The following is a 22,481-nucleotide window of genomic DNA, read 5'->3' as shown; positions in this document are numbered from 1 at the left end:
GAGATGCATCTAGAGCCTTTAGTCTTTTAAAGGACTTCTGGGCATTTTTATCAGGTTTCAGACAAGATAATGTGTGCATCATATGTTAGAAGCTAGCAGTGGGCTAGTCAAGCCAACTGAAGCGGGGGAACCTTCAGGATGTCTTCATACTGTGGTGAGTCATCATAATACTCTTATTTGATATATTGGGTGGGGAAAAGAGTGATCTAGTGGAGGCATAGACAATGTGTGACATAGCCGGCAGCTGAGGCAGTCGTAGGGACTTATAACTCATTTTTACATCTTTATAAAATTACTTCTCGTAGAACATTTTTGTCTCTGCCTTTTTTTGTTCTCTGTCCCTTTCTGGGTCTGAGTTTTTCTCTTTCTGTCTCCTTATTTCTCTCTCCCTTTCACTCTCACTGTGTCTCCTTATTCAATAGACACCCACATTTCTTTGAATCAATAATTAAATCGACTCAATAGTTCAGACAAACTGTGCAGAAATACTGAACTATATATATCACAGTTTGCTTAGGGTGATAAGCTGCTCTCATATACAATCATAAATGAAATATGAAGACACAGTTGAGTGGTTGAATCTGAAGGAGTTTATAGAAGTCAACTTGGACAGATGCATCTGGGAGGAGAAATATGGGAGAGAGCTGGGTTGGGGAGCCTATTAAGATTTGGATACTAGAAAGTAGAGAGGAGGACATGGAAATAGTGAAAGGTTCTCTGTAAAGTGATGGCTGAATCTGGGTTGCTATTTCTGCAGGGAACAGTGAGCAGTGAGTGCAGTGTGAGTGTGGATGAGGGACATTGCTGGAGGAAGCTTCATTTGAACGTCTAACCCACACTCACTTAGCGGGGTACTAGATTGTAGACCCTTTAAAAATTAGAGAAGTTTGGACTTCGTTCAGTAGGTAATAAGAAGCCATTGTTGGTTTGTAAACAGAGCAGTGGCATGATAGAAATGGGTTGGTGACACACTTTCTTTTTTCACCTTTTTTTCCTTCTCCATGATTTATACCTGATGCTGATATATACGCCCTCATGGACATTACTGAACACCACAAGTGGTGCTCCGAATCCATGAGGAGAGCAAACTTTTGTTTAAAAGGCATGTGGGTTCCTTTTCTCTTACTTTGTAGCTATTTGCCCCTAAGTGACATCAGGACTGCTCCAGCAAAACATTTTCTGTAAAGATGTTCTCATCAGACCACACAGGTTCTCTAAAAGAAGAACAATCCATAAATTCAAGAGGGTAAAAGAACAGAACCCACGTTTTTCTTTCACTTGTACTCCCAAACCCCATTATTCTGTTACCCTGGCTATCTAAAAGCTTTAGAAGTTTTCAAGTCTCTGTACAATTTAAGAGTGCTGTCATTTTAAATATTGTCAGGCACGGAGGTGAGGGTGGGTGTAAGGGCAGATTCCTATTTTTATTGCCAGTTCATTGCGTTTGAGATTCAAGGATGGAACAACTTCTGAGTTAGGTGAAGTTAGGTTTTAGCTTTTCTGGGTCACTTGCACTGATAGGAATACACAGTGATGCCACCCATGCTGCTTTAGGCACTATTGTACCTGCCTCTGTGCGCGGTGGCAGGAGGCAGACCTCATTGTGGTCACACACTTACCTGTTGGCAGGCTTCCAAGAACCTAATGTGGTTATTACCACATTACTTAGTATCACTATCATGGTTAGAGACAACCGGCAAAAGACATGAGTGATGTATTTTTTTCTTTTTCTTTTATGATGCAAAAAGCAGAATCTTATCATCAAAGCATATTGAGATCCTGGTAAGAAAGTTTATGTACGGTTGTAAAAGATGAATCATTGCAGCTGTTCTTTCCTATTATCTGTTATATGCCATACATAATCTCATCACTAGAGGTCCTTTTTGGGTGTTTCTTAGATCAGTCCAAGAAAAGTAAACGAAAGAACTATAAAAATAATACCTGCTGAATTTTTAACTTGGGCAGTTGTGGACACAGATACTGCTGGCATTGGAGCTGTGTTCATTGATAGTAAGATATTTGCTATCACCACCGTCCTGGAGTAAAACCCAGAAGGTTACCAATTCTGTATCCATCACTTATTGCACTCCATTTGGTCGTAAAAATGCTTTCTGTCCCTGGCAAGAGCTGCAGAGTTGACTGAGTTATAAGCATCCAAGTAAAAGAACATTGTGGGTGAGCGCTAGTGGCTGCATCATAGCCTGATCTTGCCACAGCTGGTAGTCATATCTGGATGATACTGTAATACATGATCACTCATGGTTAAGTATTTCTCACACTCCATGACATGGTGTTATCACCATTGTGAAAAACCCACATGTTATTCTAGATTCCCCCAAATTTACCTTAATTAAATGTAATCAAATTAAATGTAATCAACATCTTTCCCCCATGTCTCCCATATTAAAAAAAGAGGTGAGAGGATGAGGGTGGGGGAGAGACTAGTAAAAAGACCATATAGTGAGACATGCCACGCATAAGGTAAGTGCTACACAGGATAACTGAACCTGAGGATAAAGCTCATACCCAGCTAACACTTCTAACTCCTTAAGATCTCCTGAAGCTGGACTGCTTACAGACAGACTTCTGTCCATCTCTTGAGATAGTTTGTGAGAGGTATAATCTTCAAGATCTGCATTGTATTTGTACTGGACTGTTATTAGGAATAGCGGATAACTAAAATGCCAGCAACATTTCTTGAGTACTTACATGTATGAGGCACCAGTCTAAGTACTTCCCATGTACTTAGACTCCCTCTCACTTTGCAGATGAAGAAAACTGAGGCATAGAGAAACATAAGTCACATATTCAAGGTTACACAGCCAGAAGTCCAGGATTTAAAACTAGAGCCAGAATTTAAAGCCAGGAAGTTTGAGCGAGCACTGGTGCTCCACTGCTTCTTAGGGGCCAGAGCAGGGTTCCTTCCCCGCTCTCTGCCCCCACCAAACAAAAATCACTTTGAAGAGTTTGTTGTGTTTTTTTTTTTTTAGGCAGACTATGTATTATAATTATTTAAAAACAATGTTGGCATAGTTAAAAACATACTCGATGTGTATAAAATGGTATGTCTGAAGTTTTAAACCTCGGCCCAGACAATACAAAGCCCGGTGGCCACCCATAAAGGCTGCACAGTCTGCTGTGTGAATGTGTATTTTCTATCACTTTTAGATATTTGGTTTGTTTTTTTTGTCTTGTTTATTTCCCTTTTTTTTTTTTAATCTTCCCTTCTCTTTCACTTTTAATAAGACTATACCAAACATCTTTTGTTTATAAGGCTTTGCTTGCCTTTAAAATTGCTTTTTTTTTTAAGATTTTTTTTTTAATTGGGCATTTGGGGGAGGGGAACAGACAAGTTGCTGTCCTTTGGTTCTTCAGTCTAGTTGTGGAGGACGTCACTTCACTGGCCCATGTTGGTATTATCATTGCGCTCTTTCTGGGTGAGGCAGTCTCTCACTGCGGGTGACGGCAGCTCATGCTGGCTGCTAGTTGCTCACTCCTTACTCCCGCTGCCAGCCACTCACAGTAGCTCAGGGCAGCCCACTGCAACAGGGGCTGCAGCCTATGCCATGGCCGGCGACTCACCGCAGCCCAGCTCCAGGTCAAGCTGTTGTTCACCATCTTATCTATAGAGAGTGCAGCGTCAGTGGTTCTCATGTGGGATCTGAAACAGGGCCCTGCTGCTCAGAGCTGGCGTCCCAAGCCAACTCTTAACCAACATGCCACTTGGCGGGCCCTAAAATTGCTTTTTAATGTGAAGGTCTTAAGGGTGAAATTGAATGAGTGTGTATCATTTTGAATCTGGTGATAGATATTTTTGCTAAATTGATTTTTCTAATGAATTATACCAGCTTATGCATTATCATCAATGTATGAGAGTACCCGTTTCACCTAATCCTTACAAACACTATTTTCTTTAACAAACACCTAATTTTATTAAGAAATTTGATTTAATTTGTAAAATTTTATATTACTTCCATATGTACGTTACTTTACATATTCTACACAACACTGATCCACTTTAGTGATGTTTACTTCTAAAATATTTTTCTTTAAAAAAAGTGAGATAGAAGTGATGGTTGCATAACATTGTGAATGTACTAAATGACACTGACTTGTTCATTTAAAACGGTTAATTATGTTTTGTGAATTTCACATCAATGAGAAAATAGTGTGTACATGTATGTGCACGTGCAAACGTGTCTCTGTACGCATTGAGCGTAAACTCTCAGGCTGGGAGGCTGCTGTGCCCTGCCTGGGCAGTGAGTGTGGAGGGGCATGCCACAGCTCTCTGCAGAACGCTCTTAGAGACTGAGCTGAATATGTAATGCATGTTGTCTTTCTTTCTGCCAGTTATTTTGTGCATTGCTTACTATTTGGGTGTCTAATGGATTAAAAGTAGTTGAGGAATGATAGTGTTTGACCTGCCTTAAAAGGAGGGCATTCTGCTAGATGTTAGCATACAAGTTTTATGGCTGCCTGAGGAATGTTGAGATAAGCACTGCAGGAAACAGAGGGTAAAACCATTTCCCAGTTAGGAAATGGTGGAAATTGCTTGACTTTGTGAAGGGCATCATAAACGTGCCTGCATCCTGGGAAAAGTGGCCAACCCAGTGTTATGACTGGTAGTTAGAAAACCCTTAGCTAAAGTCTTATAAGTGAAAGAAAGACTGCAGCCCAGAGCATGCCACTGGGAACGCCTGTACTCCAGACCTTACTGGAGCCCTGGTCCACTCAGTACTGCACTTTTAGGACATGCCTTTCTGCCCCAAACAGGGTAGCAGTATTGCCTCTTCTTAAACTAGTCTGCTGATGTTCTTTATGTATTCTCTATTGGGACTAAATGATTTTCATAGATTTGTGTGAACACTTTATTATAATTGACTATTAACCCTCTGCCATCCATATTTATTGCAGATTTTATTCCCAGTTTGTTGTTTGCTTTAGAAAATATGGAGTGTTATGTATTTAAATCTTTATAACTTATTAATTTTTGTGTTCTCATGTCTGTTGATTATTTCTTTTGGTCTTATATCACTCTAATCTTAGCCTTTCCCTGTCCAGTAATTGATAAATACTTAATGTATTTTCTTCATTAAAAAAAAACTTTTGAGTCTGTATCCTAAGGTAAAAATCTGAATTGTTTCCATATTGTTAGTTTTTTCAGCTATTCTTACAGGTTACCATTAGTGTAATTATATTAAGTTCTGGATGCAGTTTGGGTTCTGATTTGAAGTATTGTAAATTAAGTTAATTTGGAGTGTAGAATAAATGAGCAAACTGATCAGAAACAGCCTCAGAGATATAGAGAAAAACTGAAGGTTGCTAGATGGGAGGGGAGTAGGGATGAGGGAGAAGGTGAGAGGATTAGAAAGCACAAATTGGTAACCACAAGATTGCCATGAGGATACGAAAGACAGTTTGGGGAATATAATCAATGATGTTGTAAAGATTTGGTAGGGTACCTGATGGACACTTGTCTTCTTAGGGAGTCCACTTCATGGACGGTGTAGATGTCTAGCCACTTCACTGCACATGAAGCTGAAGCTGAAAAATAATAAATGTCAACTATAATTTAACATACATATAGTCACAGGATGTAGAGTACAGCATAGGGAATAGAGTCAATGGAACTGTAACAGCTATATACGATGTCAGAGGGGTAGTAGATTGGGGGAGGGGGGTTATCACCTTGTGAGGGGTAAATGTCTAACTAGTACATTGTTTTGTATACCTGAAACTAATAAGAAAAAATAGAACTTCACAAAATTACAAAAAAAAAAAAAGTTAATTTGGAAAGAATTGACACTTTTGTGGTATTTTATCTTAGCATCCAAAGGCCCATTTTACATTTCTTTGTGATATTCTGTGTTTTCTTTTTACATAGGTTATACATATTTTTATTAGAGGTTTTTATAAATATTTTGATTTCTTATTCTGTGAAAGAGAGTATTTTCCATATATTAGTTATTGGTTTTTGTATACTTATCTGGTAATTGAACAGTTCCTCAAACTTATTAAATGTAATAATTTTCAGTTGATTCTCTTGGGTTTTCTATATAATCGCATGCCTGAAAAAAAATTTTCCCCAATAATTACACCCCTTATTTGTTGTATTCATTTTTGCTTTTTTGTTGGATCTAGAAAAATACTAAATGACAATGTCTTATTCCGAGAGATAAGAAACGAATATTGAATTTTATTAGACTTTTTTTTGCTTTAATAAGATAATCACATGATTAAAATAACCATTGACTTCTTATGTAATATATTATTTTGATTTTCTCTTTTGGTTTGCCTGGCCCTAAGGAAGATTAATATTACCTTACCGTTTTACTAAACTATTGCCATTAGCCACGTGTCAGAGTTGCCTTGCATTCCCTAAGGTAAAGCAGTGTAATTTTGCTTCTGTGTAATTTTACACTTAAGGGAAATAGAAGAAAGTGCATCTGAGGTTTAAAATTTTTTTGGAGGCTTTAATGTTTTTTATTATTTTAAATTTATTCTGAATGCCCAAATGCAAAGCTGAAATAGCCTTTATTGTATATTCAGAATGTCACGTTAAAGTCTTACATCCTTTCTGGGAGGAAATCAAAACCTGATTTTATATTGAGGAAACAAAAACCAAGACAGTTTATTGAATTTCCTGTGTTTGTGACTTAAAGACTACATTCTTTTCTGACAATAAGAATCACAAACTTAAGAATATAATGTCCTTTTTCTCCCCTTTTGTAACTGGGAGAGAATGAGTGTTTGATTTCCAATCAGTGTCTCTATCTTTCATACAATAATAACAATAGCTGAAATTTCTTGGGTGTTTCAGACACTGTTCTATGGGATTTATGTGTATGAACTCACTGTTGTCCATAATAGCCTGTAAGGACAGGGAGTATTACTATCCCCTTTTATAGATGAGAACTTTAACACAGATTAACTGGATTGCCCAAGGTTCATTGCTAATAGGAGGCAGAGCTCGGATTTGATTCCAGGCAGAGTACTGAGTCCTTTGTTTTTTGAAAATACTGTTTTATTAACACCACAGTGGTAAACAACTTTATGCTTATGTTTCTTTATAGATCACCGGGTCACACACAATTCAAAACCCACAAAGAAGCTAAGTCTTTACATTAAATGTGTCCTTCCTAAAAATCCTCAACTGTATGCCAATCTATCCTCAAGCAGTGAAATTTGATTTTGCACCATTTTATATTTAATATGTCACATTTACAGAGCAGAATAATGAAGGCACAGCTAATACAAGCAAACAAACCCTTTCTACTTCTGAGCTGGGGGTGGGAACGCACATTTGGATTGGTTCTTCAAGTATATATTTTTTTCCAAACATTAGCTTCAGTGAAGAGTTCTGATAATTTTCACAGCTACATTCTAAAAGCTACATGACAAAAAGACTTCACAAGGATCAAACTACATAACACTGGATACACATGCTTTACAGAATTTGCTACATTCTATACCTCTTCAAGTAAATTAATATTTCTAAAAGGCTAGGTAAAGGGATTTAATACTTAAACGTTTGGGGTTTTTTTCTATACCTTTGTAAATAGACACTACCAAGAAAACACATAAACATGAGACTGTAAATAATGAACACATATGTTGACAATATTGTACAAGTTATACACCCTCCTTCTCAGAACCATCTTTCTCTAAATTCAGATATTCAGAACATTGTTTAGAATTTGAAGTGGCAGTTTTCCAGGCCTCATTAACAGAACTGTCATTGATCTCCATCATAGGCTTCCTCGATTCCATCACTCTGTCTGACGTGTAAAGCTTATGTCTGGGTTACAAAAGCAAAGTCTTAAAGATGAGTTTTTTTTTTCTTGGATTCTTCTTTTTCTGTACTGGAAAATTTCAGGACTAAAGAAATTGAAGAATTAAGCATGGAGAACATGTTCAGTCTTGGCTTGGGTGTTCCGTGTGTAGTGTGACGATAGTGTGATGAATGGGTTTGAAAGTGACATTCTTGACTTCACATCTACTTGACACCCTTAATATAAGCCTCAGTTCCTGTCCTCACAGAAGAGATCATAAAAAAAGTACGTTTAATTTGTCTCATTTTCTTCAACACCTTGAGATATATTTATTGTGTTCAAAATGAAAAACTGGACACAGGCTGGCCAGGATCCGATTGCTTCAATTTAATATAATTGTAGGAATGTCAGAATTGATTCACATTGTATTTTGGTCCCAAACCGGAGCCTTTTTAAAGTTCACCAATATTCAAAAAAAGAAAAAGAAAAAGAAAAAAGGTAGGATTTTGTTCGCCGTCCTTCTCCTCTTCGGTCTCTGCCCCGCTTACTTCTTAGCGTCGTCAGACACTGCAGAGCGGGGACCCTCGTCTTTGGCAGCGGCAGCCGCAGCCTCCTCATCCTCCTCCTCCTCCTCGTCCCCCTCCTCCTCATCCTCGTACTCATCGTCGTCATCGTCCTCCTCCTCGCCCTCCAAGGTCCATGCACACCCCTCCATCTCACCGGTGAGCTCTTGGATCTTGGCTAGTAAGGGCTTGTAGATGTCATTGTACTTTTTTTCCAGAGCCTGAAATTCCTTATCAAATTTGGCTTCTATCTTATCGCATCGCTTCTGCAGCTTTTTGAGGGCCAGGACCCGGCATTTTACCGAGTTAGGCAGGCTCTCGATAAAGTCATTTTTAGGCTTTGGTGCATTCTCTGCAGGGGTCTGGGGCTCCTCCGCCGTCTGCCCAGCGGCGCTGTCAGAGTCGCCCGCCGCGCTGTCACAGTCTCCCCCCTGCGCACCGCCTTCCGCCATTACCTCCTCCGCCTCTGCCGCGGCCGCCGCCTGGCTCGGCTCCGCAGGCGCTTGGTTTTCTGAGTCGGCCATGGTAGACGAGAAGCCGCAGAGGTCTAGGTGGCTCCCGCAGAGACCTGCACCCGAGCTGCACCACAGCGGTCTTGCGGATGCGGCAAGTGGCGGTGACGTCGGCCGCGGCAGTGACGTCGGCCGCGGCTCCGCCCTTGCAACGCGGGCCGCTGGACTGGCTCTCCAAAATCAGCTGACGGTCGTGCCCCCGGACTGCGCCAGCTTCCTCCTGTTGCTACCCTGCCATCTCCCGGGCATCGCAACCGACGTCAGAACCCGTCTCTTAGCTACCCTGCCCCCAGTCTGCCCACATACCTGCCCCGCTGTAAAGCTGAGCTGGGAATGGCAGCAGGTGCCGCAGAGACATTTGTTCAGGACCTGCTTGGATGGCCAGCGGTTTTCAGTTTGCTCTTCTATCCCACCCAAGTCTTTACGTACACTTGTCAACACATCTGGCTTTCTTGGCCTTGGTGGTCTGCCTCGGTGGGCAGTCCCTGGCTTACTCTTATGGAGCCAGCTTTGATCACCTCCCAGATTCCTCCGAATTCCTTTCCAGAAAGTGGACGCACAGGAAAGCTGACTCCATTTCACCCACTTTGCGACTTAGGTACATGTGTGTGGATAGGGCAGCTTGCATGACCATCTGCCCATGCAACAGCCCCCCCCCCTTGGTCATTTCTCAGCCTAGAGGCATATAGCAAGGTCTTCTTGCAGCAGTACAGACCCTGGAATCAGGTTTGGAGTCATTTGGATAGGGAACCTCAAGATACCAGGTATTCTGGAATGTGTTCTAGAAGGTTCCTGAGAATCCTTGGCCTGTGGGGAGGACTAAGGCTGGAGGAGGGCCAAAGAAAAGCCAGGCCCAGGGCAAGGGCCCTATTTTATCCTGATTGAAGTATGTATTTTGTACTGCGTTTTTTTGGGGATACACAGATGTCCCCAAATCACGGCACAATTCAGTATCTGCTCTGTGGTTTTTGCCTGCGATTTGTATCTGAGAACATTAAAAAAAAATCTTAAATAGCAAACTCTTGTTCTGTAATAGCAAAGTGAATAGACATTTTAGTTCCGTACTTTATTTATTAAACAAAAACGATAGCTTGAATAAGGAGGAGGGCACACATTTTAGGTATGGAAGGCAAATGATCAGGCTAGGGGTTCTTCAGGAATATTTTCAAATTCAGCATTACTGATTTCAGTGCTTTTCATTCACTATATTGGAACTTGCTGAAGCTTTTCCATCAAGCATATGAATGTTAGGAAATTATTTCCCAAGGTAGATTTGGTGCCGTCTTTTGGTTCTTGTGAATATTAATATGTAAAAGCACTTGGTGCTTATACATAGCAAGCACTTGATAAGTGTTTTAAATTTTTTTACAAAATCATTAACATGCAAAGATAACCTGCAATAATACTCTTTTAGAAAAAGACATCTTTGTACCTTTCTCCAAGGAAAGGAACCATTTACAAAAGACCCAATATATTCCCATTAGCAAACATGCTAGTTTTTTTTAATGTACTTGTGATTCCTATTGTTTATTTTACTTTCTTAATTCTGTTCCAGATAATATACTTTTCCCTCCCTGTTACCATTTGTGATGACTGAGTTTTATTGTTCAGACTGAACTTTGAATCTCATCCCTGACTGAATTTGATGTAATAATATATCTATATTTATTTGGCTGACACTATACATACTGCATATATCACCCATATATCCCATGTATCATCTCTCTTTTTTTTTAAAGATTTTTATTGAGGAATTGGGGGAGGGGAACAGCCAAGTGGTTGTCCTTCAATCTTTGTTTTTGAGGGCACAGCTAGCTCAGCTCCAAGTCCAGTTGCTACCCGTGGCCGCGCAGCTCAAGGTGCCATGTTCAATCTTAGCTGCAGGTGGGCATAGCCCACCATCCCATGCAGGAGTTGAACTGGCAACCTTGTTGTTAGGAGCATGTGCTCTCACCAGCTGAGCCATCCTGCCATGGCAGCTCAGTGGCAGCTCAGCCCGGGTGCAGCTCACTGGCCCATGTGGGAATCGAACTGGCAACCCTGTTGCTCAGAGCCCATGCTCTTAAGCTAACTCTTAATCAACTGAGCCACTCGGCTGGCCCCAGGTATCATCTCTTTTTTTTTTTTTAAGATTTTTATTGGGGAATTGGGGAATGGGAACAGCGCTGGGGAATTTGGGGAAGGGGAACAGACAAGTTGCTGTCCTTTTGTTCTTCAGTCTAGTTGTGGAGGACGTTGCTTCACTGGCCCAAGTTGGCACCATCAGTGCACTCTTCCCAGATGAGGCAGATCAGTTGCCGGCTTCTGGACAGCCGCTCACTGCAGCTGCTGGCCACTCATGCTGGCTGCTGGCTGCTCATGCTGGCTGCTGGATGCTCACGCTGGCTGCTGGCTACACACAGTAGCCCATGGCAACCCACTGCGACAGAGGCTGCAGCCTATGCTGTCGCTGGCAACTCTCAGGAGCCCAGCTCCAGGTTGAGCTGTTGTTCAGCATCTTAGCTGTAGAGGGCAACGTCATTGGCCCTCATATGTGGGATCCGAACCGGGGCCCTCTGGCATCTCAAGCCAGTTCTTAACCAATGCGCCACTCGGCCGGCCCCCAGGTATCATCTCTTGATAGCTGCAGCTACCTTGAGGTTAGGAATGTCATTTTAAAGATAGGGAACTTAGAAAAATAAAGTGAAATTCTGTTACTATATTTATATCACTTGAATGGCAGAATCAGGGGCAGAAACCAGGCCTTCTGATTCCTATAGTATAGAAGTTGTGACAGACTTAAAAACAAAAACATTTGAATCAAATCCACTTGACTAACATAACTTGCTCGAGATAACCAGAATGTGCTTATCTTTTAGGATTTCTGTGTTCCCATCTTAAAAAATCTTAACACTTTGTGTTAAACTACACTGCTTTTTTTTGAAAGTCTGTGTTATTGAGGTATACCTTACATATAATAAAATTTACCTTTTTTAGGGTGCTTTGACAAACACAGTCCTGTAAATACCATAGTAATCAGGATGCACAGCAGTAACATCATCCCCTCAAATTCCCTCATGGTCCTTCTCTTACTGCCAGCCCTGGTGACTACTGATCTGTTTTCTGTCTGTATAACTGTTAATTTTTCCCCCAGAATAGCATATATTTCATCTGTGGGGTTGTATATATATTAGTAGTTTGTTCCTTTTTATAAAGAGTAATATTCCTGTTTGAGTTGTTTCTAGTTTTTCATGATTATGAATAATGTGTGGAGAGCATTCATCACAAGTTTTTGTGCAAATGTAAAAATTTTTATTTTTTTTTAAGATTTTTTTTTTTTATTGGGGAATTGGGTGGATGGGAACAGACACGTTGCTGTCCTTTTGTTCTTCAGTCTAGTTGTGGAGGACGTTGCTTCACTGGCCCAAGTTGGCCACCATCATTGCGCTCTTCCCGGGCGAGGCAGATCAGTCGCCGGCTTCTGGACGGCTGCTCACTGCGGCTGCTGGCCGCTCACGCTGGCTGCTGGCCGCTCACGCTGGCTGCTGGCTACACACGGTAGCCCATGGCAACCCACTGCCACAGGGGCTGCAGCCTACGCCATCGCTGGTGACTCACGGCAGCCCAGCTCCAGGTTGAGCTGTTGTTCAGCATCTTAGCTGTGGAGGGCAGTGTCACTGGCCCTCATGTAGGATCCGAACCTGGGTCCTCTGGCATCCCAAGCCAACACTTAACCATCGCGCCACTTGGCCGGCCCAAATGTAAATTTTTATTTCTCTTGGGTAAATAAATACCTAGAACTGTAAATGTAGGTTCAACTTTTTAGGAAACTTCCACACTGGTTTGCAAAGTGGCTGGAACATTTTGCTTTCACACCAGCAATGTGTGAGAGTTGCAGTTGCTCCTCATCTTGACTAGCATTTGGTATTGTTGGGTTCCCGCTAATCTCGTGCTTGTGTATAGTATCATTAATGATTAATGATAAGGACTATCTTCCAGTTGCTTATGTGCCATTCATACATCTTCCTTAGAGCTTTTCCTCTTTTGTAAATTGAGTTTTTTTATTTCTTATTAATTTTTAAATGTTTTCATATATTCTGGATACAAGTTCTTTGTGATATGTTTTGCAAACTTTTCTTCCGGTTTGTGGCTTGTTTCTTTATTTTTGTAACCGTGTCATCAAACAACAGAAATTTAAATTTTTGATAAATCCATTTTGTTGACTGTTTTTCTTTTATAGATTATACTTTGGTGTCATATCTAAGAAACCTTTGCCAAATGCAAGTACATAAAGACTTATTCCTATGTTTTCTTTTCCAAGTTTATAATTTTAAGTTTCACATTTATACTATGATCCATATTAAGTTAACATTTATATAGATGTGAGATATATGATATATACCTTTTATGTATGGCTGTCCTGTTGATCCAGTACCACTTATTGAAAATACTATCCTTTCTCAACTGAATTGCTTTTGCAAATTTATCAAAAATTAATTGCCCATATATATTCGGGTCTATTTCTGGACTCAGTTCTTTTGCATTGATTTATGTGTCTGTCCTTTCACCAATACCACACTTGATAACCATAGCTTTATAATCATTTAAAGTCATGAAAAAAGGTAATGTGAATCCTTTAACTTGTTCTTTTTCAAAATTATTTTGGCTCTTCTAGTTCCTTTGGCTTTCCATATAAATTTCTGAATCAGATCGACAAGCTTTTTTGAAGACCTTTGGTATAATTTGGATTCACACTTCTAAAAACCATTGGCAATGTATATAGTGCCTGATCTTTTAAATTTATGTGTTTAAAAATTGACAGGTTGTTAAGAGTTGTCTCATTTGGGGTGTTTTATGGACTCTAGTGTATAATTGGGGCTGCAGTAACACAGTTGTGAATAGTGTAATGAGCTATCATGTTATCAGGTCGGTCAGCATATTGTAATTTCTCATGCAGTCGTCGTATTGGAAATGGAAAGAAGCAAGGTCGGGGGGAAGGGCGGGCACTTTGGTTAGGTGATCAGGAGCACAGCTTTGTACTCAGACATCTGGCTTCAATTTCTGCCTCTGTCCATATACTAGTTGATCTACAGATACTTTAAGCAATCTGCTCATGTGATTGTGGGGCTGGCAAGTCATAAATCTGCAGGGCAGACCGTCAGGTTAGCAGTTCTGGCAGTAGTTGATGTTGTAGTCCTGAATCAGAAGGCAATTGGGAGACCAAATTCCTTCGTCTTTGGAGGACCTCAGTCTTTTAAGGCCTTCAGCTCACTGTATGAGGCTCATCCACATTATAAAGACTGTTGGGAAAGGGCCAGGAGGGCAGTTTCCAGGCTCTCGGCCTCACATAGAAGGGTGCTGGCTTGGGTATTAGATGGCCATCAGCTGTAACCAGTTGGCCATTAGCTACTGTTGTTTTGCATATTAACTGCCTCGGTTGTATTAGCAAACGCAGGTGTTGTGGATGGTGCAGATCCTGCGGATCCTACTTCCTGTGTCTTGCCTGGCCGCTAGCAAGACTGTGGTGCAGGAAGACCCCTTGTTGGGGTATTGATGGATGTTTGCTTCTCGTGTCTCTACCAGCTGTCATGGAGAATATAATATAGTGGTATGAACCTCCTATCTATGTCTCCGTTGTTCCTTTTTGGCCTCACCAAATCCTGCATTCCTCTGCCAGGAGCTGAGCCCCAGCAAGGCAAAGACTAATCTGTTTTACTCAAAGCCTGCTGATCTAAATGTTAATTACATCGAAAGAACACCTTCACGGCAACATTGAGACCCATGTTTGACCAAACAACTGGGTAGATTAGCCTAGCTAAGCTGACACATAAAATTAACCCACAGACTATAATAAAAAATCATGTTGATGGTGATTGGCTTAGGCAGTTATACGAGACAAACCTGCCCAGGAAACCAACTCCTTGTCTACAATAAGCAGCCCAGGAAGCCAGCTTGCTGCCCCTCTCAGTAACTTCTGTAACAAACAGCCCCAAATGGCCAGGGCCTGATTCCTAACGGACAGCTTCTTCCAATTAGGTATCAACCAGAGAAAGCAAAATACGCAGCCCTTAACCAATCACATAGGATGCTTGCTTCTAGTTAGCCCGCCTACAGCTTCACCATGCCAGCTGCCTCCAATCAAGGCATACTTGAAGTCTTCCCTTTTTTCCACTTTGAATGTTTTCCACTCTTCTGCCTGTTTTTGAGTCTGCTAAAACATAAATGACAGTGGCTGACTACTTTGTTATAGCAAGCTTTCAATCAGTGGCCTTTGCTTTTCTTATTTGGTTGATCTTTGTTTATTTTCCATAATAGCTATATGGGGTTCCTGTCATCATTTCATAGTTTATCTTCCCACTAGCTGTGTGTGAGGTTCCCATTTCTCCACATCTTTACCCAGTATCAATGTTCTGACTTTTAAACTTATGCCAGTCCAGTGGGAGTTCACTGTTGTCTTAATTTGCATTTGACTGATTATTAATGAGATGGAGCCATTGTATAAGACAGTTCTTTTCAGAGGTGGTTAAGAGATTTATAGAAAAGAGGTATGACATTACCTTTTAAAAATACGTGAGGATACAAATATCAGATGGTTTAGCTTTATTCATTTCTGAATAGAAGGGAAGTATCCTAGAACAATTAACTTAGACTTCTTTTTTTTTGAGCAGAAAACGTCTTTTATTTATTTTAAACTAAATTTTAAGTGGGAACATAAACAAGAGGAAAACTGGAGCGCCTCAAGTAAAATAAAGTCATTAATAGGGTTCTACCCCCCTGGTCTCCTCCCCTTCCTACCTGCCTTCCCTGCCCCCAGATTACCTGAGACTCCTTGGTGGAACCCTACGGCTGGGTTGTAACCTACATGATGCCCCAGGATGCCTGCTGGCGTGAGAATTTGTTGAAATTCCATTTTTATCACCCTCAACCTCAGTGTAGAAGGGGACCTATAACCTCTACAAGACTTTGGGCTAAACACATTGTTTCTTTGGTTTCCTGGCAGGCAGGAATTTGTGGATGCTTATGTGAATTACGTCTTCCAAATCTCAGTTCATGAATGGTACACAGCTTTCTCCAGCGGCTTCCTGAAGGTGTGTGGTGGCAAAGTGCTTGAGCTCTTCCAGCCGTCAGAACTGAGGGCCATGATGGTGGGGAGCAGCAACTACAACTGGGAGGAACTAGAAGAGGTAAGCGTGAAAGGTGCTTGCTTTTTCCTCCGAGGAAGCAGGAAGCAGCAGCGGCCTGGGAGGCGTGCCCGCACCTGGTCTCCTGCCAGCGTTCTGTGGCTGGGTAGGATTTGGAGGCCTCCTGCACCCTGGTGGTCACTTCTTACTCTCAAATGCAAGGGGTTTACGCATGTCCACTATGATCTTCTTCTGTAAGATACATTTTTCCCTTTTTGTCTTTTGGGGCAGACTGCCATCTACAAGGGGGATTACTCAGCCACACATCCCACTGTGAAACTATTTTGGGAAACATTTCATGAGTTCCCATTAGAAAAGAAGAAGAAGTTTCTCTGTAAGTATGAATAGTCTCAATATGGTATTTGTCCACATTTTAGTTTTCAATGTGGTGTAGGATGATATACTCCACAGGTGAGGTTCTAACTCTTTTAAATGGTAAACAGGAAACAAGTAAATGTGTTTCTACTTTTTATTGTAATGATATCTCAGGCACAACATAGGTTGTTAATTCATAGTTGTTGCCTAACTGGATGGATTGCATGAAAGGAAGAAAAGCATCGTTTCATTGATTTTCAACTGCTGTAGAAGTGCTAGTTATTTTATATGTAAGTGATTCCTTTAAGTAGTACGTTGATGAAATCTAATTGTTTGGATTAACTTCCCTTATCTCTCTAGCCTTTTGAGAATATTATAAAATGCTTATTGCCAATGTAACTTGGGAGATGTGATTTATTATGGCTTTATTGGGATGTAATTCGCATACCATACAATTCACCCATTGAAAGTGTACAGTTCCGTGGGTTTTAGTGTATTCACAGGGTTGTGAAACTGTCAGTCAATTTTAGAACATATTCATCACCTCCAGAAGAAGCCCCATTCCCATCAACAATCCTTTCTCATTTCCTCCTACCCACCCCCTTATCAGTCTTTTTCTGTCTCTACCAGTTTGTCTGTTTTGGACATTTCATATAAATGGAATCATACAATATATGGGCCTTGTGACTAGCTGGATTACATTTGAGAAGAATAATACATTTGGAAAGGAAAAGAAGTCTAGCTTACATGAACAAATTCAGTATTTTAAAAATAGTTGAAATGTTTGTGTCAGCATATTATTAGGGTCAGAAATTGGCCAGTAGATAGTATAAAATTTTTATCTATTTACAATTTAAAAATGGGATTTGAAAGGTAGTCTTTTTTGCTTTATAAGAATGAGTATCTAGGGCCAGCTGAGTGGCTCAGTTGGTTAAGAGCTCTCTGAAGAGTGCGAGCTCTGAGCAACAGCGGTTCGATTTCCAGCCCGAGCTGAGCTGCCGCTGAGCTGCCAACAGGTGGCAGGATGGCTCAGCTTTAAAAAAAAAAAAAAAAGAATGAGTATCTATTAATATTAATGCAAGCTTTACCCCCAGATTCTACTGCTCACATAGAGGAAGTAGCGATCTTCCTCAAGGCTTAAAACGAGCCCCACTTCTCCTCGGCCCAGTTACATCAGCCCTTGGAAAGCAGTGGCATGAGAGTCGAGTGACAGGTGAAGGTTTGCCACGGCAGCTTGTAGAGCTGTGACAATCGGGAGGCGCCTGCTCTTGGTCCTGGGGGATTTCCTTAAGAGAAGACAGTTTTCTGTTCAGAGACCATTAGACTTACAGAAATGTTGATTAACTCTACAGATATTGGCAAGAATGTTTATATATTGCAGCCTCAGGTAATGGCAGGTTAAAGTGCTTCTTGACTAATGATTTCATGTGGTGATTTCCAGCAATGCAACCACGAGGTTAGTGTTAAAAACAGGGAACGATGGCTGGCTCCATCTCTCTTTTTTGCCAAGTCACAGTGTATGTCACAAGAGTGAAATGTCTAACATAATGTCAGTGTCAGCTCTTCTGGTTTGAGAAACATGGAGAGACAGGGAAAGGAAAGCGAGCAGCCACCACAGGGAAACTCGCTAGCCAAGGTGGTACAAGCACCGAACACTTAGAGACAAGGAGGCCTGGAGGTCACCTAGTCTTCTTCCTGGTTCCCCGCTGACGTCCGCTCCACTTTTCCTATGTCAGTACTTCCTTTCTGATTTTGTGAAGGCTCAACATTGATGAGGGCAACCATTTGAGGGCATTTTGAGCAATGGATTGTATCTGTATAATCAGCATCTAAACTTAGCCAGCGTATAGTATAGAACTCTTATTCATACAACACTGAAAAAGAGGATTTGAAAGACAGTCTCTTTAACTGTATAAGAATGAGCATATATTAATATTAATGCTATACATCCTGGCACCTAAAAGTGATTGTACTTCTCACAGGAGCCACAGGGTGTCACGCCTTCCCCTCTGTTCCTGGGAGGACTGAGAGCAACTCTATTAGCATAGCTGCTAACGCCAGTTCCCCCCTTCTCCCAGTGTTTCTGACAGGCAGCGACCGGATTCCCATCTACGGCATGGCGAGCCTGCAGATTGTCATCCAGTCCACAGCCAGCGGGGAGGAGTACCTGCCGGTGGCCCACACTTGCTACAACCTTCTCGATCTCCCCAAGTACAGCAGCAAGGAGACCCTGAGGGCGCGGCTGACCCAGGCCCTTGACAACTATGAGGGCTTTAGTTTGGCCTGAGGCTTCCCAGCCTGCCCCATTCCCCTTCCTTCCTCAGTGTCCACACCGAGGCCTATACAGAAAATCATGGGGAGTGAGTTCTATTTTTTTATTGTAGAAGCGGGTTGGGACTTTTGAATCCTGAACCTGGTTGAGGTGTTTCCGCGGTTGTCAAGAGGAAGCAATCTTCTTGGAAAAGCAGGGGTTGGGGACGGGGTGAAAACTTGGCTCTTGTATGGGAGGTGTTTTTGTTTTGTAACCAAATTACCGAGTGTTCCTTGCACTTGTGAATATGTTGCACTCTGCTGGATAAAATGGCAGTGAATTTTTAAACTCTCATTTCTCAAATGTCTCTCTCAGCCCCCGTCTTTCCTCACAATGCTTCCTTGTCCTTCTCTGAACTTCTCATTCCTCTGCAAGAATGATTTTGACTGACCTGTCCTTTCTTACCTGCACATGTAGAACCTCTCCTCTCTCTGCAGCCTTGGAAATGCCCCCGGCTTGTTGCAGCCCTACTCTAAGGACTAAAGACTACGGCAGAAATCCCCAAGTCCAGCAAGCTGAATCCGGGTCCGTTACTTTGGCTGAACTCTTGAGAATTTATAGGAGCCTTTATGAACACATCTTGCTTTAAAAAAAAAAAAAAAGTTCTTGAGGGATTATCAGTCTCCCCATGGCCCTGCTTCTTCCTGGACCTCCTTAAAGATGAGCAGAGCAGCTGAGCCTAATTGTGTCTTGTTGCTCAGCCACGTCCCTTTGACAAGGTGAGGCGATAGGTCCCAACCCCTTCCCTTATCTCGCTTTTGGAGCAAGTTGCATTAATTTTTTAAAAGAGAATGTTCTCCAAGAAAAGTAGGAATAATAAATTTCTCGTCCTGTCCTCTACCACTTTCTCTTTCCTCCCTCCCTTCTTTTCTCCTTTTCCTACTCTTCTCCCTCCTCTACTTTACTTTTCTCTTTGTCACCTCATCCCCATCTTGGCCACCTGACTTGATGCTCCCTTCCTCTCCTTTTAGTGGATGCATGCAGTCTATTTTGTTTTATTTTTTTAATTTCTACTCAGACTTGTTTTTCCTCTTCCCTAATTGCTAAGACTTAAGGACATTCTTTAATATGGAACTTTTGCATTTGAAATGTTTGTTTACAATGGAATTTCAGGGGGGATTGTGTTTAAAGCAAATATATATATATATATATATCTCAAAAATAAGGACATGCTCAACCTTCTTCATCATGGGACAAGAAAATTCTACATGATCAAAGAATCCATGTCAGCCTAATTTTAAATTCCTAGTAACTAGAGAAAAGACTTATTTATATAAAATGAAGTATTTATGAACCGTGATATAGCATCAAATCTCAATGAAGGATTGTAGATTTTTGCTTTTTCTTTTTGTTTTTAAAACTTATTCCATTTGCTAAATTGGTAGTTTTTCAGTCTTTATAATACAAGATTAAAGAAAAGATATACAGTTATATGAAATGTTTATTTTCTATGTGTGTGCATATAGTTCGATATTATGCAATAAATTTGGTGTTTTAACTTAAAACTATTATTGTAGAATGGGTAGCTTGTTTTCTGTAGAAGAATTAAGTCATTTACCCAAGTAATCTAATGGAAGGTCACGTTGGGTTCCAACCATGAGAAAGAAGTGCCAAGAGCTGGGGAAAGGGAGAGGACAGCGGATGCAGAGGGGGAGCAGAGGGCGTTAAGGATGAATGGGGCTGCGGAAGGTCGTGATGGGTAGAGAGGCATTTCCCGTGGAACCAAGGCTTGAACACGGCGCATATCTAGGAAAGGGCCGGGGCCAATTTGAAGGGAGCATTAGAGGAAATTGGAGAATGGTAAATAAGACTGGGGAAAAAGAAGGTAAGTTTGGGGCTGAGGAACTGGGCTAAAAAGCATTGGAACTTTAGTTATAGCCAAGGAGGATTTGTGAAGTTGTTCAGAACCTTGGGGTGGGGGTTGGAGGCAGTGATCTGACTTGAGCTTGGTTTTAAGAAGAAAGATGTGGGTGGAGGTACGTTTGGAGGAAGTACAGTAGGAAGGCAGAGCAGAAAGTTAGCCGCTGAGAACCGTGAGGGTGGCAGCAGCAGAAACAGAAGCGGGTGCATGGAACAGGAAGTGGAGATGATGGAAGCCTTAAAGGAAAAAGACTTGTTAATCACTGATTAATGCTCATTAGCCTAGTTATACACACCAAAAGTGTGAAATGCAGCAAAAAAAAAAAAAGGATTTTTCAGCAGACTTTAAAAGCAATTATAATGTATTATCAGATTTAATAGATGTTTAAAGGTGGTAAAGGAAACAGTAACAGTAGCTTCTCATTAATAAGTTCCATTCAACAAACACGTAATAACATATTACTTACTAGCTGTGTAGCCTTGGGCATGTTTCTTAAGCTCTTTGTACCTCATTTTCTTCCTGTTTAAAACGGGGATAGAAATAATGCTTACCTCATGAGAACGAATTAATGCACAGAAAGCATATAGAACAGTGCCTGGCACATAACAAACTCTCGGGAACTATAATTACTGTAATTATCCCAGTTTTTCACATGAATAAATGAGTGTATAGAGAAAATAACTTGCTCACTGTCAGAGTGGTGGGACCTGGACTTGACCATTAACCTGTTTTAGGCCCAGCTGCTAGAGATGAGGCTGCTTAGTGGCCAAATACAAAGGGACATCACGATGAGGCAGGTAACTTCCTTGACAACATATATCTGCAAAGACATTGCAGTGTAGGAGAGCATAGCCTGCATCCCCCACCATCCCCCCCACACACAAGATCAACAATTAGACAGCTATCCATGAAACAACAGCTCTAGGAGAGCACCGGAGTCTACTTAGAAAATTTCAGCAACATGGGGGAAAAAAAACCTGAGAAAAACCATTCAAAAAAGGGAAGGAAGACAGCTTCATTCTGTCTGCATCATCCAATCCCCCAAGACAACATTGCTCAGCACCGAGAACTGCCAGCTAGAATGAGATCCCCTCACCGGGAAAGGAGAAGTGGGCTGAGCGACCCGCTTCCACAGCCTCTTGGGGCATCCTACACAGGTCCCACTGAAGTTGCACCCCACCCAGACACTGGCAAAGCTGAGACATACACAGCTAGGAACAAGGAAGAAGAGCAGTGGCTACCAGAAGCAGGCACGTAGCAGGAGCGATCACAGCTTCCGGTGACCTACCTGCTCTACATACAAATCCAGCAGCTTTCACCACTTAAAAAAACAACAGATAGCACAGCTGTCGTGGATTCCCTGCAGATTTCACCAGCTTTCACCACACAGGTATTTGCAATCGCTGACATTAACCACCTGAGTCCATTCTTGCTCCCTTCTCCCCACTTCCCCCACCCTCCCCCACTGGCTCCTGCTGCATCTCAGGAACTGCACCAGCCGCTGCCCAGGCCTCCAACTGCAAGTGCAAGGCGCCAGCCTAGACTCCCACGGCTGACTCCCAGCACCACACGGACACGGGGCTAGCCTCTCAGCTGTGCACGTGCACATTACCAGTCTGACACTGGCCACTGCTGTGCACACACCCAGCGGGAGACTGTAGCCACAGCAGACTATGTCAACAGCCAGGGCCTGCAGCTGCTTGTGGGCCCAGATCAGGTCCTGTCTTCTGTAACTGGCTTGTATCACTGTGCTTACCTGCAGCTACTCCTTCCTTCTGTGTACCTGCACACACCCATGCTGATCCGTTACCAGCCCCCACTGCCATGTGCCTATGCCCAGACCCAGCAGCCATGGTAGCGCGCACTGACAGCCAGAGCCCTCTGCAGTTGCCAGGGTGCCTATAGTTGGCCCTAGCCCTTGCTGCCTGCCCTGGCGCCGACCAGCACTTATGTGTCTGCTACTGACACCTGCCACTGGAAAGGCACC

General features: G+C 41.9%; 2 protein-coding genes across 4 annotated transcripts in view; one reads left to right on the top strand and one right to left on the bottom strand.

Annotated features, from left to right (window-relative positions):
- HERC3 (HECT and RLD domain containing E3 ubiquitin protein ligase 3) overlaps positions 1-19,788 on the top strand; it is a 112,071-nt gene extending 92,283 nt beyond the window's left edge. For 2 of the 3 annotated variants that reach the window (XM_019629837.1, XM_019629836.1), the window contains 3 exons: positions 15,827-16,010; positions 16,239-16,341; positions 18,401-19,788. In XM_019629837.1, coding sequence (XP_019485382.1) covers positions 15,827-16,010; positions 16,239-16,341; positions 18,401-18,609 — 496 coding nt within the window. In that variant the 3' untranslated portion in view covers positions 18,610-19,788. Of the gene's footprint in view, positions 1-54; positions 204-15,826; positions 16,011-16,238; positions 16,342-18,400 lie in introns of those variants that run through there. The other variant, XM_019629839.1, reaches the window with a different exon arrangement.
- Positions 6,736-9,561, bottom strand: NAP1L5 (nucleosome assembly protein 1 like 5). Its single transcript, XM_019629840.1, has one exon. It carries the CDS (start codon positions 8,857-8,859, stop codon positions 8,317-8,319), a length of 543 nt encoding a protein of 180 aa, XP_019485385.1. The 5' UTR covers positions 8,860-9,561; the 3' UTR covers positions 6,736-8,316.
- Positions 19,789-22,481: the final 2,693 nt, after the last annotated feature.

This window comes from Hipposideros armiger, unplaced genomic scaffold (genome assembly GCF_001890085.2).
Source record: "Hipposideros armiger isolate ML-2016 unplaced genomic scaffold, ASM189008v1 scaffold_870, whole genome shotgun sequence".
Lineage (NCBI taxonomy): Eukaryota > Metazoa > Chordata > Mammalia > Chiroptera > Hipposideridae > Hipposideros > Hipposideros armiger.
The sequence above is the reverse complement of the archived record's forward strand: the minus strand, read 5'-3'. Positions and strand labels throughout refer to the sequence as shown.

Excerpts from the sequence above, each read along its gene's own strand:
- NAP1L5 (XM_019629840.1), bottom strand. The coding sequence starts at position 8,859 with ATGGCCGACTCAGAAAACCAAGCGCCTGCGGAGCCGAGCCAGGCGGCG.